This window comes from Moschus berezovskii, chromosome 6, assembly GCF_049115385.1.
Source record: "Moschus berezovskii isolate FMDL1 chromosome 6, NW_MosBer_1.0, whole genome shotgun sequence".
Lineage (NCBI taxonomy): Eukaryota > Metazoa > Chordata > Mammalia > Artiodactyla > Moschidae > Moschus > Moschus berezovskii.
The window spans coordinates 13,933,027-13,952,358 of record NC_142465.1 but is presented as its reverse complement, the minus strand read 5'-3'; the positions used below and the strand labels follow the sequence as shown (position 1 = coordinate 13,952,358).

At 39.0% G+C, this 19,332-nt stretch overlaps 1 protein-coding gene across 2 annotated transcripts in view; it reads right to left on the bottom strand.

Annotated features, from left to right (window-relative positions):
• PTPRQ (protein tyrosine phosphatase receptor type Q) overlaps nt 1-19,332 on the bottom strand; it is a 258,466-nt gene that overhangs the window by 75,020 nt on the left and 164,114 nt on the right. For both annotated transcript variants that reach the window (XM_088836825.1, XM_088836826.1), the window contains 2 exons: nt 11,451-11,572; nt 3,892-4,078 (listed from right to left, as the gene is read on the bottom strand). In XM_088836825.1, coding sequence (XP_088692951.1) covers nt 3,892-4,078; nt 11,451-11,572 — 309 coding nt within the window. The remainder of the gene's footprint in view (nt 1-3,891; nt 4,079-11,450; nt 11,573-19,332) is intronic.

Genomic DNA, 19,332 nt, shown 5'->3' with positions numbered 1-19,332 from the left:
AGCCTTTTATATGTATGTATCTTATACAGAATGTACTTCTATGACACTCTGAACTTAAAATGATGTAGACTCACAGGAAGTTGCAAATATCATACATTCAGTTCCCTGTAACCTTCCCCCAGCTTTCCCCAGTGGTGACATCTTATATAACTGTAGTTAAATATCAAACCTAGAAACAGAGCTGGCACAATATTATTAACTTGCTGCTACTGCTACTGCTAAGTCACTTCAGTCGTGTCCGACTCTGTGTGACCCCATAGACGGAAGCCCACCAGGCTCCCCCATCTCTGGGATTCTCTAGGCAGAACACTGGAGTGGGTTGCCATTTCCTTCTCCAATGTGTGAAAGTGAAAAGTGAAAATGAAGTCGCTCAGTCGTGTCCGACCCCTAGCAACCCCACAGACTGCAGCCTACCAGGCTCCTCCATCCATGGGATTTTCTAGGCAAGAGTACTGGAGTGGCTTGCCATTGCCTTCTCCAATTATTAACTTGACTGTAGGTCTTATTCAATTTTCACCATTTTTCATGCTTTCCTTTATTTTTGTATGGTTCTATGCAATTCAGTTCCTGTAACCGTCACCAGAAACAAGATACAAAACTCTTCCATCACCATAAAGAGAAGTCCTCTTGCTCTCCCCCTATATTTGCACTCCATGACTCCTCGATGCGGGTCAGTCTCCATCTCCGTAGTTTTATTAGTTGCAAAAGACAACAGCACAATGGCCTTGAGATCCAGAGCTGCTATGTATACCAACAGCTTATTCTGTCTTTATTGCTGAGCAGTGTTCCACTGTACTAGAATTTGTTTCATCATAAAAACATTTGGGTTGTTTCCAGTTATTTTGTTGTTATTCCTAATAAGCCTGTTAACATTCATATAAAGATATTTGTATGAACATTAAGTTTTCAGTTGTCTGTGATAATTGCCTAAGATTGTAATTTTTGGATCTATGATGAGTGCATGTTCAGTTTTATAGATTACCAAACTATTTTTCCATTGTATCAATAGTTATACCCTTTATATTCCCACTAGCAATGTATGAGAGAGATCCAGTCTTTTGGGACCTTTTTCAGCATTTGGTATTATTACTATTTTAAAAATTATTTTATCTGTTCTAGTAGATGCATAGTGATGTATCACTGTGGTTTTATTTATTTTTTTTCCTTGGGAAAGTCATTTATTCATTCATTCTAATTTGTCATTTTTTATTTTATTTTTTGCCATTCTTTTTTTATTGTTATTTTTATTTTTATTGGAGGCTAATTATTTTAAATATTATATTGGTTGGTTTTGCCATACATTGACATGAATCCACCCTGGGTGTACATGAGTTCCCCCTCCCGAACCCCCCTCCTGCCTCCCTCCTCCCCTTTCCTCCCTCTGGGTCATCCCCGCATACCAGCCTCGAGCATCCTGTAACATGCATCGACCCTGAACTGGCGATTCGTTTCACATATGATAATATACATGTTTCAATGCCATTCTCCCAAACCATCCCACCCTCACCCTCTCCAATTTACATTTTCTTAACATAGTGTTGAAAACATATCTTGAGTTTATTTGCCAGTCATATTTCCTCTCTGGTGAAAGAGCAGTTCATGTTCTTTGTCAGTTTTCTTTATTTTTTTGGCCATCTGACATGTGGGGCCTTAGTTCCCTGACCAGGGATTGAATCCATGCACCCTGCAGTGGAAGCCTGGAGTCCTAACTACTGAACTGCCAGGGAAGTCCCCTCGCAATTTTCTAATTGGATTCTTTTTAAGTGTTGAATTTTAATATTTCTTTATATATTCAAGATATTTCTGTTTTTGATAAATAAAAGTTGCCCTAACATATAACTAGCCAAATATCAATAATTATGAAAAATAGCACAGGATAAAATTATTTTATAAATGTAAGAACTAGTCCTTGTCAAACTATATAATTAGTATTTTTTAAAATAAGTTTAATTGTTGAATGAACATATTTATTTTAATCACATTGAAATGTATATATTCTTCCATTCTAGGTAATGAATTTCCGTGAAGAATGCTGTTCATATTTGACTATGAACAGCTCAGATATTCAGACACACTTGTAGAGATATCTAGAGATAGTTCCCTATGGCAAGCAAAACATAAGTAAATAAATAACAGAAAACAAGAGAGAAGCAGATAAATATGTTATTGTGCAAATATCACCATGTGAAGAAATGCATAGCTGATATAAAAGTTAAATTGACTCAACACACATTTTCACAATTGCTATTATACATTTTTATGATATATAAGAATATATATATTTCTCTTTATGAGAGATGATCCCCTAAAATTTAGGATCAGCTTTAAAGCTGAACATGTGAAAAAATTACCTGAGTGTTAGAAAGAACGTCCTATCCTCCAGATACCTTTGTTTTCATATCTAAAATCTACTCTTAGAGGTTTAGAAAAATTTATTAAACTACTATATCCTTGGAAAAGGTGTCACATTAAGATTTTTGATCAAAGTTTATGGTATGAACATGAACAAGTTTAGCAGCAACTTTTCTCACAGATGGGCAGGATAAGGGAGAAGTGCAAAAAGTAAAATAAGTACCTGAACTATACATGGCCAATAAATGGAAGCAAGTAGAATTTTAGGGTGCTGAGGATAAGATGTACCTTTCAATTTAGAGTAAGTTTATAGATAATAGAATATACAGTATAATGAAAAGACTCATTTTTTTTTTACCTCCTATACTTACCTTACAGATAGCAACAAATAAACTATAGCAGCACACCCCTTCACGTGCTCTTTCCAGAGGTACATCTGCTGGCAAAGAACATCGGGGGTCTGAAGGAGGGTGGGGCAAGCGAGCTCTGGGAAGTGGACTTTCCACAGAAATTTCTCACAGGTTCCAATCTCACTATCCACTCAGACCCTGTTCATACCAACTCGAGGCAGTCTGTATGGATCCTGACATGTGTCCATAGATTATATAATAAAACATGCCACTTGACTAAATGAAGAGAACAGATACGGTAAACATAGCTGGTGGTTTAATTGGCTCCTCTGTCCATAGGATTCTCCACGCAAGAATACTGGGGTAGGTTGCCATGCCCTCCTCCAGGGGATCTTCCCGACCCAGGGATTAAAACGAACCCATGTCTCTCACATCTCCTGCATTGGCAAGCATGTTCTTTACCACTAGTGGCACCTGGAAAGCCCAGGTAATTTAATAATAGAGTGGTGGTGGTTTAGTCCCTAAGTCTGTGTCTGACTCTTGCGACCCATGGACAGTAACCCTCCAGGCTCCTCTGTCCCTGGGAGTCTCCAGGCAAGAATACTGGAGTGGGTTGCCATTTCCTTCTCCAGGCGATCTTGCCCACTCACGAATCAAACCCGGGTCTCCTGCATTGCAGGTGGATTCTTTACCGACTGAGCTGCTGCTGCTAAGTCGCTTCAGTCGTGTCCGACTCTGTGCGACCCCATAGACGTACCGACTGAGCTAGCCCGCAATAATAGAGTATCATTATTTTAATGTACATTTAAACCATGGGACATAAATAATTAAAATGGAATTTAAGGTGAAGCTTTATTGGCTATAGACAGTTTGAAAAATCATCTCTTAGGCAAGGTTGTCCAACTTCTAAAATATTTGGTTTTGAAATATACACACACAAAAATACATTTGGATACCTTATTATGAACTAATTTATTTCTCTGTTTACAAGTATTGACTATGCTACATAATTCCATTTTGCCTCAAAAATTCAAATAGAAAGCTTCACTTTCGTCAGTCCCAGTGAGTCATTGAATTTGATGCTTATATGCTTAAAATGTTCTTGTAACACATATGCTTTGTAGGGTCGAGTGTGAGAAACTGTAAGAAAGACACTTAGTTTTGAGCAATGATTAAAAATATACCTCACCTGATTCTAAAGTGGTAACAATTATTTCAGCACTTGACTTTCCTTCCACATATGCAGCACTGATATTTCCAGTGAATGCAGTGATCACCACGGAATACCTTGTGAAGATTTCCAAATCTTTAACTTCTATGGTTTTATTTTCTTCATTTGACTTGATTAAGGAAATATTAAATTCATCACTATCTACCTATAGGAAAAAAAACACAGCTAACAGAGGAAGCAACACTTGAGTGACAAATCACTCAAACATATTAACAGAAAGCTACAAGTGGTGTATCTTTCTAGCCAAGATTTAAAATTTCTTTTATTTACAGTCAGATGCTCCTGGGAAATCCAAAGTTCTACTAACTGACAGTTACTTCAACAGTTGAAAGTAAAAGAAAAAAATCAACCACAATAATCAGAAAAAGCAAAAACCATCTCTGTAGTCAATGAAACTTCTACTTCAGTGTTTTGCAGAGGAATGAATATGGGTTGCTACGTAGTCATCAAGGGTTTAAATCCCAACCTGGTCACTTAGTAACTTCCACAGCATTTGATAAATCATTTATGCTCTGTGTCTCACTTTCTATGTATGTAAGATCAGGGTGATAATATCTAAATAATTATAGTATTTTGATGATTTATAAAAAATCAGATCTGAAGTAGTTAGCAAAGAAATTTTTTTTTTTTTTATCATGACCCACAAAAGTGAAACACATTTGGCAACATAATGTCCATACACATTCAGGATGTATGTGTGTGAATGTGTATTCTTTATAACTGCAAACCACTTTTCAGAAATACAACTTCTAAAATGCACTTTGATATTTTCTGCTCTTTTAAATTTTATTCAAATTCATTTTTAAAATTCTGGTCATAACTGAAGTTTGAAAAACTGATCTGGGACCATGCATGGTACTAAATATGGAATCAATTCATGTAGATGCAAATATTGTGTACAAATGAGTATGCTTAGGTTTAATAAGTACAGTTGTACTATTTATTAAAACAGTCTGTCTTTGATGAAGAATCTGGCCTACTCACTGTAGGGACTAAACATAGCTAAAGTTTCTAGCACTAAATAGAAGGACTTTTCCTGAGATGAACAGAAAATTCAAAATCCGCTTATGCCTGCTTCTATCAGGTACTTTTGACTGGAAACACTTAAAATAAGTTGGATACGTGTCTTCACTAACAAGTTCATTTTCAACTTGAACCTTTCTTATAACTTTGAAAGATGTACTTTTGTTCAATACGTTCTTCAAATGCTCTTTTCTAAGTTTCTTAACTGAAAAAGGTGTTGCTATGAGAAGCACACAAAAAGCAGATACAATATCAGTATTGAAAAAAAAATCAAATAGATCGAACCATCTTGAGAGAGAGCAGTGGGGAAAGATACTTCAACCTAAGGTGGCAGAAAAACAGATCAGCGCAGGAATCCAACTGATCAGGTTCATGTATCCTCTGATAGAAAGTGTGTGTTTAACTGGTTGTCAACATTTAAATATCATACAAATCAGGCTTTTTAAAGTTCCCCTAAGACTAGACTTAAATGTATGCTGGCTAACAGTTATCTAAAGATGAATGATGGGAACTCTTATAATGGGGTAGGGGTCTCCAACTCATCACTAAGCCCACCACTTAGCTTCATGGTGACTGCTCTTCATGTTCCTTAACTGACGACTAGAGCTATTTCAACTCTGGTTTTATAGAGTTGAGCTGAATTTCTCAAGATTCCATAGCTACTTGGTAACTGTGATAGGATTTGATCCCAGGTCTTTGAAGAGTTCAGACCTCTCTACACTACCACAAGGTAATGAGACCTGATCTTTTAAAGTAAAATTAAATTATTCCAATGCCATCATTAAAAAATGGGTAACAGATCGCAGTTAAAAATGTAGGAAATAAAATGCATGTGATGTACCATATCTTATAAAATATATAGTAAAATTCCAAAAGAATGCTGTGCCCTCAAAAAACAGCACGTACAAAAATTCGTTTTCTGTCTTCACTAAGCCTACTAAATTTAACCTTCTCTGTACAGTCTCCTTTATATATTATGTCCCCTGTAACAGAAACTTTAATTACTTTGTAACATTATATTCCAAAAAGACTGGATACCTCATACTCCATAATTATCTATATTCTGGTGTTCTAGACTGTGAGTTACTTAGAAGCAGAACTTTACCTTTTCCATCATTGTCTTGGTGAAAAGAAGCTACTAAGTATTGGATAAGTTAAAAAATAAAAGGAACATAAAACTCTTAGAGGAAAACACAGGCAGAACACACTATGACATAAATCCCAGCAAGATCATCTATGACCCACCTGCTAGAGTAATGGAAATAAAAACAAACAAGTGGGACCTAATTAAACTTACAAGCTTTTGCACAAAAAAGGAAACTATAAAAAGGATAAAAAGACAACCCTCAGAATGGGAGAAAATAATAGCAAATGAAACAAATGACAAAGGATTAATTTCCAAAATATACAAATAGCTCATACAAGTCAATAACAGAAAAACAAATCAATCAAAAAGTGGGAAAAAGGCCTAAACAGACATTTCTCCAAAGAAGACATACAGATGGCTAACAAACACATGAAAAGGTGCTCAACATCACTCATTATTAGAGAAATGCAAATCAAAACTACAATGATATATCACTTTACACCCGTCAGAATGGCCATCATCAAAAAAGTCTACAAACAATAAATGCTGGAGAGGGTGTGGATAAAAAGGAACCCTTTTGTACTATTGGTGGGAATGTAAATCGATACAGCCAGTATGGAAGATGGTGTGGAAATTCCTTTAAAAATTAGGAATAGAAGCACCATGCTGCTGCTGCTGGTGCTTAGTCACTTCAGTCGTGTCCGACTCTGTGCAACCCCATAGACGGCAGCCCACCGGGATCCCCCGTCCATGGGATTCTCCAGGCAAGCACCATATAACCCAGCAATACCACTCCTAGGCATATACCCTGAGGAAACCAAAATTGAAAAAGACACATGTACCCCATTGTTCACTGCAGCATTATTTACAATAGCAAGAACATGGAGGCAACCTAGACAGATGGACAGATGAATGGATAAAGGAACTGTGGTGCATAAACACAATGGAATATTACTCATCATAAAAAGGAACTCATTTGAGTCAGTTCTAATGAGGTGGATGAACCTAGAGCCTATTATACAGACTGAAGTAAGTCAGAAAGAGAAAAATAAATACCATATGCTGCTGCTGCTGCTAAGTCACTTCAGTCATGTCTGACTCTGTGTGACCCCATAGACTTCTCCAGGCAAGAACACCGGAGTGGTTTGCCATTTCCTTCTCCAATGTGTGAAAGTGAAAAGTGAAAGTGAAGTCGCTCAGTTGTGTCCGACCCTTAGCGACCCCACGGACTGCAGCCTACCAGGCTCCTCCATCCATGGGATTTTCTAGGCAGTAGTACTGGAGTGGCTTGCCATTGCCATATATATGCCAACACATATATATGGAATCTAGAAGGATTACTGATGGCAATTATTTGCAGGGCAGCAATGGAGACATAGAGAACACACTTTTGGACTCGGCGGAGGGGGATGGGGGAGGAGGGAGAGGGTGGGATGTACGGAGAGAGTAACATGGAAGATTACATTACCATGTGTAAAATAAACAGCAGGAATTTACTGTATGACTCAGGGAACTCAAACCAGGGATCTCTATCAACCTAGCGGGGTGAGATGGGGAGGGAGGTTCAAAAGGGAGGGGATATGTGTATATCTATGGCTGATTCATGTTGAGGTTTGATAGAAAACAACAAAATTCTGTAAAGCAATTATCCTTCAATTAAATTTAAAATAAAAGGAACAACAAACAAAAGGCCAGAAAATGCATCAATTTCCAGTAGAATCATCCAGGGTGATATATGAGCCCATATATCTTTATTGTGCTGTGCTTAGTCGCTCAGTTGTGTCCGACTCTTGTGACCCCATGGACTCTAGCCCACCAGGCTCCTCTGTCCAAGGGGATTTTCCAGGCAAGAATACTGGAGTGGGTTGCCATGACCTTCTCCAGGGGCTCTTCCCAATCCAGGGATCGAACCCAGGTCTCCTGCATTACAGGTGGATTCTTTACCATCTGAGCCACTAGGGAAGCCAATGTGTCTTTATTATTAAAGAGTGTCAATTTTTGCTTTAAGTCTTTTAAGGGAAGAGCTATATGCCCTTGTGGCTGGTATTTGGCAGAGGCCAGGGTGCAGCATAAATCATTAGGAGCCAATGACTTCTGGGCTTCTCAGGTGGCACTAGTGGTAAAGAACCCGCCTGCCAGTGTAGAAGTCATAAAAGATGCGGGTTTGACCCAGCACCCAGCACAGTGCTGGCATTTGAATGGTCCCATCACTTCATGGGAAATAGATAGGGAAACAGTGCAAACAGTGGCAGACTTTATTTTTTGGGGCTCTAAAATCACTGCAGATGGTGATTGCAGCCATGAAATTAAAAGACGCTTACTCCTTGGAAGGAAAGTTATGACTAAACTAGACAGCATATTAAAAAGCAGAGACATTACTTTGCCAACCAAGGTCCGTCTACTCAAGGCTATGGTTTTTCTAATGGTCATGTATGGATGTGAGAGTTGGACTGTGAAAATAGCTGAGCACCGAAGAATTGATGCTTTTGAACTGTGGTGTTGGAGAAGACTCTTGAGAGTCCCTTGGACTGCAAGGAGATCCAACCAGTCCATCCTAAAGGAGATCAGTCCTGGGTGTTCACTGGAGGGACTGATGCTAAAGCTGAAACTCCAATACTTTGGCCACCTCATGCGAAGAGTTGACTCACTGGAAAAGACCCTGATGCTGGGAGGGATTGGGAGCAGGAGGAGAAGGGGACGACAGAGGATGAAATGGCTAGATGGCATCACTGACTCTATGCATAAGAGTTTGGGTGAACTCAGGGAGTTGGTGATGGACAGGGAGGCCTGGCCTGCTGCGATTCATGGGGTCACAAAGGGTCAAACACGACTGAGCAACTGAACTGAACTGAAAGTTTTACTAGGAGTTTGAGATTGACATGTACGCATTACTATATTTAAAATAGATAACCAACAAGGACATACTATTATAGCACAGGAAACTCCACTCAATATTCTCTAATAACCTAAATGGGAAAATAATTTGAAAAAGAATAGGTACATGTATACGGATAACTGAATCACTTTGCTGTACCCCTGAAGCTAACACAACATTATTAATCAACTATGCTCCAATATAAAACAAAATTTAAAAAAATAAACTAGTATTGTGTTGAACGAATGAAGGGAAGACCACTTTAGTTCCAAGAATCCTAGGCAAACTGTGAAGTGTTAGAATCTGTTTGAATTTTTGCTGTCTTTGATCCAAAGGTGTTTTGGTAAGCGCATATTTCAATCTGACAAATTTTTTTTGCTTTTTGATGTTTTTTTCCTATTTCCATCACACCATTGTGCTGGTTTTAGCCAGGTCTTAACTGTTTGAGAAGCTGTATTTTTTTTTTTTAATCTCTGTGCCTCAGTTCTCCTATATGCAAAAGTGAGATTGTAATATTTACATCAAAAGGTTATTAGATAAGATACAATAATACAATGCATGTGAAGAGGCTAATATGTAGCTCAAACAAAGTAAGCAATCGCGATAGTTATCTTTCCGTCCTTCTCTCTTTCCCTTACTCATTTTTAATCTCGGTAAGAATACGGAGAGAATTAGGTGATAAATCACATTTTTTTAATGCTTTACTTTTCCCTCCTTTCAACACAACCAAACTCCACGAGGAGAGCTATTTTCCCTAATAAAGTGTCTTCTAGTTAATAGAGCACAGTGTTAACATTTTATAATTTGCTTTTAATGATATTCCCAGAGCATTTGTCATTCATGTTGATTGTTTTTGGCTAATTATGAACTAAAAGTCTTCACAAATATGCTCTAAAATAGGAGGATCATAAACTGAAGACTGACTGGGAGAAAAAAATGTACCAATAATCCTTTAAGTTTTCTTTTAATTATGACAGGTCTTTTGAGATAGAATTATTTCCATTTAAGAAATAATATAAAGGCATTTTTAAAAATCATAAGAGTTAAAGAAGAGATGAATAAAAACAACAAGAGAGGTAGGAGAATTCACCATGGATTACCTAATTTAATGCCTCAGACACCACCAGAAGGGACTGCTCATCAGCTCCAGTAAAACCCAAGCAGGATGCCAGGAGAAATTTCCAGTTCTAACGCTGGCTAACAACTCTGCATTATTCACACGGTGGAGCACCCTGCTGTAGGCAAAAGGCTTGACTCCCATGTTTGGGTTTCCTACTGTCTGAATGGCTACTCCAATTCAGTGTTTTTAGGTGCCTTTTACTAAAATGTTTGTATTCCGCAGGATACTTTCTTCAGGTTAGTCCTTACAGAAGAGCTTCTTACCCTAAATCTTTCATAGTTAATTTCATCTATTCATATTATTTCATCCATCATCTAAATACCAATGCTTCCCACATCTGGAAATATAAACGTCCTCTCCTGAGCTACAGATCCATGAAAGATACTGCTGTTGGGTTATCTTCAACTGCGGATGCCCAGACCTCTTAGCACATCTAGTTCTGAATCCATGCCTTTCCTCTAAAAATCTGTTCCTCCTCACAAGTATCCAAACCATATATCTTAAAAAAGTCATTCTTGATTTTTTATTTTCACTCACCATCCACGGGTTTTTTTCCTCCAGATCCTGTAGATTTAAATTAATTTTTTTATTCCGCTACTCTCACTCCATTTCCTTATCTTTTCTTGCCCAGTTTTACTGTTATGGTTTCCGGCCTCCTTTAATTTTGTACCCTCAGGACTGGTCTAAAACTATGCTTTACAATGTGATCATACTGATTTTGTAAAATAGAAATCTGTATCCCCATACTGCTTTACTTCCACAATTGGCACCCCACTGAACTTACCATGACCATACTCCACAATAGGTTTCAAGTCGGCCCCACAATCGAGCCTCATCTCTCAGCCTTTTCTTTTCGAATGTTCCATTGAGGATGCCTAAACTACTTGCTTTTTCTTGAATGAAGCTAACTTTTTACACTTTTATTTCTACTACCTTTCCATGTTCTGCTTCAATCATTTTCAAAATTAAGCCCTGATATTGTCTTATTTTGGAGCTATGTCTCCTAATGTCTTGGCTGTTCTTTTGTATTTTAAGTTCTTTTTCACTGTATTTTACACCAATATATTACTGTCACCTTAAACTCAACTTAACCTCATTTATCTATATCATCTATACCGTGAAGATAAATAACAATACCCATGACAACAATATTTTGTTTGCACTTCTTGAATATTTACTAGGTATCAGGCAATGTTTTAAGTTCTTTATGTATGTTGACTAACTTAGTCCTCACAAAAACGCTGTACCCTGGGTAGTATTATCTATTTTACAGATGTGGATACAAACATAAACAAGTAAAGGCAGCTGCCTAAGGTCTAACAGAGCTAAGAGTAAGATTCAGTCTGGTTGCAAAACCTGTATTCCTAACCATGCTCTATACTCCCTTTCACGGAAGATAAGACAGGCCTTACTGATTTGACATCTATCAGATAGAGGGTTGGTCCAGTAATGACAGCGGGCTCACTCCAGCTGATGCTGATGCTAAAAGGTGATGTTGCTACTACACGCACATTTTCAGGAGGACCATCTGGAGCTGTGAAAACAGAAAAAATTCAGTCACCTTTCTGCATTTAAGCTAGTATTTGCCACAATATGATGACAGAAAAGACCATAAGAAGGATAATGATCGTGAATTATATATTATAGGTCACAGCATACTAAAAGGCATTGCCAAATCAAAAAATGTAATTCCTTTAAAAATAATTACTATACATACAGAACTTCCACATGAGAAATTACTGATCTTAAATACATGATTTTTAATCTCAAAAACATTTTCAAAAGAAAGCATTCAGTTCAGTTCAGTCGCTCAGTCGTGTCCAACTCTTTGCGACCCCAGGAAACGCAGCATGCCACGCCTCCCCATCCATCACCAACTCCCGGAGTTCACCCAAACTCATGTGCATCGAGTCGGTGATGCCATCCAGCCATCTCATTCTCTGTCATCCCCTTCTCCTCCTGCCCCCAATCCCTCCCAGCATCAGTCTTTTCCAGTGAGTCAACTCTTCGCATGAGGTGGCCAAAGTATTGCAGTTTCAGCTTTAGCATCAGTCCTTCCAATGAACACCCAGGACTGATCTCCTTTAGGATGGACAGGTTGGACCTCCTTGCAGTCCAAGGAACTCTTAAGAGTCTTCTCCAGCACCACAGTTCAAAAGCATCAATTCTTCAGTGCTCAGCTTTCTTCACAGTCCAATTCTCACATCCATACATGACCACTGGAAAAACCGTAGCCTTGACTAGACGGACCTTTGTTGGCAAAGTAATATCTCTGCTTTTTAATATGCTATCTAGGTTGGTCATAACTTTCCTTCCAAGGAGTAAGCGTCTTAATTTCCTGGCTGCAATCAGCATCTGCAGTGATTTTGGAGCCCAAAAAAATAAAGTCTGACACTGTTTCCACTGTTTCCCCATCTATTTGCCATGAAGTGATGGGACTGGATGCCATGATCTTAGTTTTCTGAATGTTGAGCTTTAAGCCAACTTTTTCACTCTCCTCTTTCACTTTCATCAAGAGGCTTTTGAGTTCTTCTTCACTTTCTGCCATAAGGGTTATAATTGCTAAGATACATCTATTTGAATAAATAGTTTTATTTGTAAATAGCCTAATAATGTTGCTTTAAGAAACTTGCAGGAATGCATTTGACTACAGAAAAATTCAACTTGTTCAAGTGATTATATTTAAAATGTATCTTCTTACAAATATAAATTGGATTGGTTTATTGTCTTCACTGAGGGGATAACATAGGAAATAGGTTATACAACTGATCTTATCATTATAAATGTAAATATTTACTGAATTAATTTTGATTCCAAACAAATTCTTTAATTTGTCCTAGTTTTATTTTATTTTTTTAGAAACACAGAATGGTTTTTCTCCTTCCTTTTTTAATTTTTTTAAATTTTCTTTCTTTTTTTTTTTGAGAGTTCTTTTTTTTTTATTGGAGGCTAATTATTTTACAATATTATATTGGTTTGTTTTGCCATACATTGACATGAATCCGCCCCAGGTGTACATGAGTTCCCCCTCCCGAACCCCCCTCCTGCCTCCCTCCTCCCCTTATTCTCCCTCTGGGTCATCCCCGCATACCAGCCCCGAGCATCCTGTAACATGCATCGACCCTGAACTGGTGATTCGTTTCACATATGATAATATACATGTTTCAATGCCATTCTCCCAAACCATCCCACCTTCACCCTCTCCCACAGAGTCCCAAAGACTGTTCTATACATCTGTGTCTCTTTTGCTGTCTCGTATTCAGGATTATCATTTGCATCTTTCTAAATTCGGAGCCCCTCAGTTCTAATGAAAAGGGAAAATTTCTCCACCTTCCTTTGACCTGTTTTCTCTTTTGCAAGTTCATTAAACATGCTATAGCGTGAATTACTATTGCACTCACCCATTTGCTCTATAATAAGCTGAGTATAGTTAAATATACTCACTTTTCAATGTTGTTTTAAAATTATATTTTGTGTCATTTTAAAATTTGCTATATCTTTTTATAAATCAGAAAATTGCTCACATGATATGATGGTAATTTTATATTGATTTACTCAAATATTTATTAAGGTTATGCTAGGCATTTAATAGGAGAAGGCAATGGCACCCCATTCCAGTACTCTTGCCTGTAAAATCCCATGGACGGAGGAGCCTGGTGGGCTGCAGTCCATGGGGTCGCGAAGAGTCAGACACGACTGAGTGCCTTCATTTTCACTTTTCACTTTCATGCATTGGAGAAGGAAATGGCAACCCACTCCAGTGTTCTTGCCTGGAGAATCCCAGGGACGGGGGGAGCCTGGTGGGCTTCTGTCTATGGGGTTGCACAGAGTCGGACACGACTGAAGCGACTTAGCAGCAGCAGTAGCAGCAGCAGCAAATTCCATATATATGCATTAGTATACTGTATTGGTGTTTTTCTTTCTGGCTTACTTCACTCTGTATAATAGGCTCCAGTTTCATCCACCTCATTAGAACTGATTCAAATGCATTCTATTTAATGGCTGAGTAATACTCCATTGTGTATATGTACCAAAGCTTTCTTATCCATTCGTCTGCAGATGGACATCTAGGTTGCTTCCATGTCCTGGCTATTATAAACAGTGCTTCAATGAACATTGGAGTACATGTGTCTCTTTCAATTCTGGTTTCCTCGGTGTGTATGCCCAGGAGTGCAATTGTTGGATCATATGGCAGTTCTATTTCCAGTTTTTTGAGGAATCTCCACACTGTTCTCCATAGTGGCTGTACTAGTTTGCATTCCCACCAACAGTGTAAGAGGGTTCCCTTCTCTCCACACCCTCTCCAGCACTTATTGCATGTAGACTTTTGGATAGCAGCCATTCTGACTGTGTGAAACAGTATCTCATTGTGGTTTTGATTTGCATTTCTCTGATTATGAGGGATGTTGAGCATTTTTTCATGTGTTTGTTAGCCATCTTTATGTCTTCTTTGGAGAAATGTCTGTTTAGTTCTTTGGCCCATTTTTTGATTGGGTCATTTATTTTTCTGGAATTGAGCTGCAGGAGCTGCTTGTATATTTTGGAGATTAATCCTTTATCAGTTGCTTCATTTGCTATTATTTTCTCCCATTCTGAAGACTGTCTTTTCACCTTGCTTATAGTTTCCTTTGCTGTGCAGAAGCTTTTGATTTTAATTAGGTCCCATTTGTTTATTTTTGCTTTTATTTCCAATATTCTGGGAGGTGGGTCTTATGTCGGAGAGTGTTTTGCCTACGTTCTCCTCTAGGAGTTTTATAGTTTCTGGTCTTACATTTAGCTCTCTAATCCATTTTGAGTTTATTTTGGTGTATGGTGTTAGGAAGTGTTCTAGTTTCATTCTTTTACAAGTGGCTGACCAGTTTTCCCAGCACCACTTGTTAAAGAGACTGTCTTTTCTCCATTTTATGTTCTTGCCTCCTTTGTCAAAGATAAGGTGTCCACAGGTGCGACTTTTAATATTATTGTCTTTTCATCAGGAATGCAGAACAAGGGATAACATTTTAAGGAACTGACTGCTGAAAACTCTTGTTTAAATTTTAATTTGTGAAACGACTAGGAACTAGAAGAGTTTTCAGTTTGTTAAGAAGGAATTAGTCACAGTTAGTTTGACAGAGACATTGACCTAGAAACACTGCTGTACACATCTCTCTCCCAGTATGGCCCCTCATCAATAACAGGACATTATATATTGGGAGATGAGTATTTCCCAGCACTTCTGATTTTTAAATCCACATAAACAAACATTACTGAACAGTATCATTCCTTCAATCCTGAGAAGGTGTAAAGAAGAAGATCAAATATTTCTTTCCTGAAATAAATTTGTAACAGCAACAAGCTGTATAATCTTGGTCAAACAACAGAACTTCTGGACCTCAGTGTTCTCTTCATATGCAAATTTCACAGTGCTTTAAAAAGAGATGCAAGCGAGCACAAAATGTGTGAAAGTAGCCCATTAGTGTCTGGTCCTTTTTGTCAATTCATACAAAATATTATTACAAAGGGCAAAGGAAAGATAAGAACTAATTAGAAATACAAATAATCTGCTATGAGAGGGCAGAGGACAAAGTGGTGAGTACAGAAGGGCAGGGAGTCAAGGTAAAGCTGCAGAGATGGGGACTGAAGAGACTGTGAAACATGAGGAGGATTTCAATAATCAGAAGGGCAGGCTCAGGGCACTTCTTTGCTAAGAGGGTCATAACCAAAGCCACAGAGATATAAACAACAGGGTCCACAGACAGATAGAATTTTATTTCTGCAGCATGGCTTTCCATGGTAATCTTGTGTTTATTATTTTATACACTGAAAAATAGTACTCTAGGAAGGGGTGCACACACTTCACCAGACTGTCAAAGGAACCCACGGTGCAAAAAAATTTCAGAATCCCTATATCCAAGGAATAGAGATACCACAGAAAGACCAGTGTTCATGAAGGGGTGGGGTAGGGAGCAAGCCAACTAGTTATTTGGGAACTAAGGCAGCACTCGATGATTATGTTAAAGGGTTTGAAGTTCACTCTTTAAACAATGAGATGTCACTGAAAGTTCTGAGAAGAAAAGTACTTTTCTAATGATGTAGGAGGAACTCTCAGGCAACTATGAAAAAGCTGAGTGCTCTGAAGCAGTGAGTTCAGACAGGTAATTTCCAAAATGTCAGGTAAGATCTGATGAGAGCCGAAAGTAGAAGAGTGACAGCAGGTAGAGAAGGGAGGAGATGAACCCGAGTCCTGAGAAAATTTAATAAAAAGAACTTAAGGGCTGCCTAGCTGTGAGACAGAGGGTACAGTAAAAAGCCAATTCACGTATTAATAGTGGGGAGTGCCGACAGAATCCACAACAGCACCTTCAAGAACAGATACTAGTTTTGATAGGGATAAGACCTTGGCTGCTGCTGCTGCTGCTAAGTCACTTCAGTCGTGTCCGACTCTGTGTGACCCCATAGACGGAAGCCCACCAGGCTCCCCTGTCCCAAGACCTTGGCAGGGGATGCTAAATTTGGATCTGTACTCATTAAGCCTGAGATACTCACAAGGATTGAGATGCCTCCCTGGCAACTGGAAAATGGAGTCTAGAACGAGGGAGATGGGACCAAGATGAAAAGAGTTTGTTAACAAATTTCAGGTAATTCCTTACAAATTGGGATAGTATCAATATGGCAAGTATATCTGGTTCAGGTGAGTCACAGGCTCTGAAGAAAGCCAGAAGGTTTATTTCAATACTAGGTAAGTATTTAAGATGCTCGTAGTAATGACAATCTTTGGACTATTAATGAGTTCTCAGTACTTAGAACATTTCCAAGAGAAATTATATTATGTGTTTTGAAATTTAGGTGCCCAACTCAGCCTGGATTCTTCACCATCGGAGCCACCAGGGAATCTCTCAACTCAGTCCATAAAGTATTTTTTAATAGTAGCATTGAAATAATTTAAAGAAGTACTCAGATGTTACTATAGAGGATGTATAAGACATATTATGTGTGAAAACGGTTTGTGGATGACAAACATATCCTTCTACTTGTACCTTTACTGAATTTTGTGCAGTACTCTGAACACTGACTCAGAGATGCAGTCTATATGATACCCAGCGGAGAGAGGGAAGAAGGGATGCTCCAGGATTCCAAGGTGTGATGAGCTGAGGTGCTAATAATAGTGACAGAATACGGTACATGATTTCTCTGGTGATTAGTGTAGAAGAGATCATGGAATCTCAGCACTTAAACACATGCTCTATATACTGAGATCTTCAGTCATATTCTAATTTTAGGGTCTTAGATTTAGGAAAACTGCCTCAAGTTGTAGCATAATTCCTTTAGATACCTAGACATAACAAATGATAGCTATGAGAGGGCTCTGCCACCAACATAACTGATTGCTTTTGGGTGCCTCACGGGATAATGCACTCCATATTCAAGAGTGGCAATCCTGGGCTCCCCTGGTGGTCCAGTGTAGGGGACACAGGTTCGGTCCCTGCTCTAGGAGGATCTCACATTCTGCAGAGTCACTGGGCTAATGCGCCACAACCACTGAGCCCACACGTTGCAGCTGCTGAGCTCACGTGCTGCAACTGCTGAAGCCTGTGCACCGAGAGCCGGTGCTGGAGCTCGGCACCCGGAGGAGCCACCACAGTGAGCAGCCCACGCACCAAAACAGAGGAGCTTTGGTTCAAAGTAACTAGACAAAGTCCGTGTATAGCAACAAAGAATGAAGACACAGCACAGCCAAAACATAAAATAAATATATGTTTTAAAAAAAGAGTGGCCACTTCTTTCCTTTCTGGATATTGCTTAGAAATGTTATACCCACCTTAACAACTAGTAGCTTAACAAATAGCAGTTCTGAATCTCTGTATTTAACTGTTTAAGTAAGGAGTGGACAGGCTTTAGGATGAAATATTCCATTACTCATCACCATTATATATTTTCCTCATGGAGAAACCTGCTTTGAAAAATGTAAGATATTTTGTGGGTTTCAAAGACCTACCTCCTGCCTTTGACTCTAAAAGAGGATGGGTCAGAAGCTAAGTAAAACTTTATGAAGGTGTTTATTAATTAATGTCTTAATTATTTACCCTTTATTAATGTTTTCCTCAGACCTGCCCTCTAGTTCTATAAGAACCATTGTGGAAAAGCAGAATATTATGACAGGTTGCATATTTTAAGTGGTATGAGACTGGAAAATATTTTAGCCTCCCTTTTTATTTCTGCTCAAATGTTCTGTTGGTTTTTAGGTGAATTTTATGTATTTTTTGAAACAATAAATATTTATTGCACATCTTCTACATGCGAAGGACTGAATGACACCAAGCCTACAGCAGTGATCAGGGTAGTTGTGGACCTAACACTTAGAGCTTCTAGTACTGAACACCTGTACTGAAGGCCTTTTAACACTGTCCATGGGGCTCTCAAGGCACGGATACTCAAGTGGTTTGCCATCCCCTTCTCCAGTGGACCACGTTTTGTGAGAACTCTCCACCATGACCCGTCCATCTTGGGTGGCCCTACACGGCATGGCTCATAGTTTCACTGAGTTAGACGAGGCTGTGGCCCATGTGATCAGATTGGTTAGTTTTCTGTGATTGTGGTTTTCAGTCTGTCTGCCCTCTGATGGAGAAGAGGCTTATGGAAGCTTCCTGTTGAGAGACACTGACAGTGAGGGAAACTTGGGTCTTGATCTGATGGGCAGGGCCATGCTCAGTAAATCTTTAACCCAATTTTCTGTTGATGGGCGGGGCTGTATTCCCTCCCTGTTGTTTGACCTGAGACAAAACTGTGGCGAGGTAATGAAGATAATGGTGACCTCCTTCAGAAGGTCTAGTTGTATTCAGTGCCCCTGACCCTGCCACAGGCCACTGTCAACCCACGCCTCTGCCGGAGAATTAAGGCTGGGTCAGTCTCCTCTTGGGTCACTGCTCCCTTCTCCTGGGTCCTGGTGTGCACAAGGTTTTCTTTGTGCCCTCCAAGAGTCTCCATGTTTCCCATGTCCTGTGTAACTTCTGTAATCAAATCCCACTGGCCTCCACAGTCAAATTCCCTGGGGGTTCTCAGTCCCTTTGCCAGATCCGTAGGTTGGGAAATCTATTCTGGGTCCTAGAACTTTCTTAACAGTGTGAGAAACTATTTCGTATAATTGTTCTGCAGTTTTTGCCTTGTCTAACTCAATGAAATATGAGCCATGCTGTGCAGGGCCACCCAAGACGGACGGGTCATGGTGGAGAGTTCTGACAAAACGTGGTCCACTGGAGAAGGGAATGACTAACCACTTCAGTATTCTTGCCTTAAGAATTCCATGAACAGTATGAA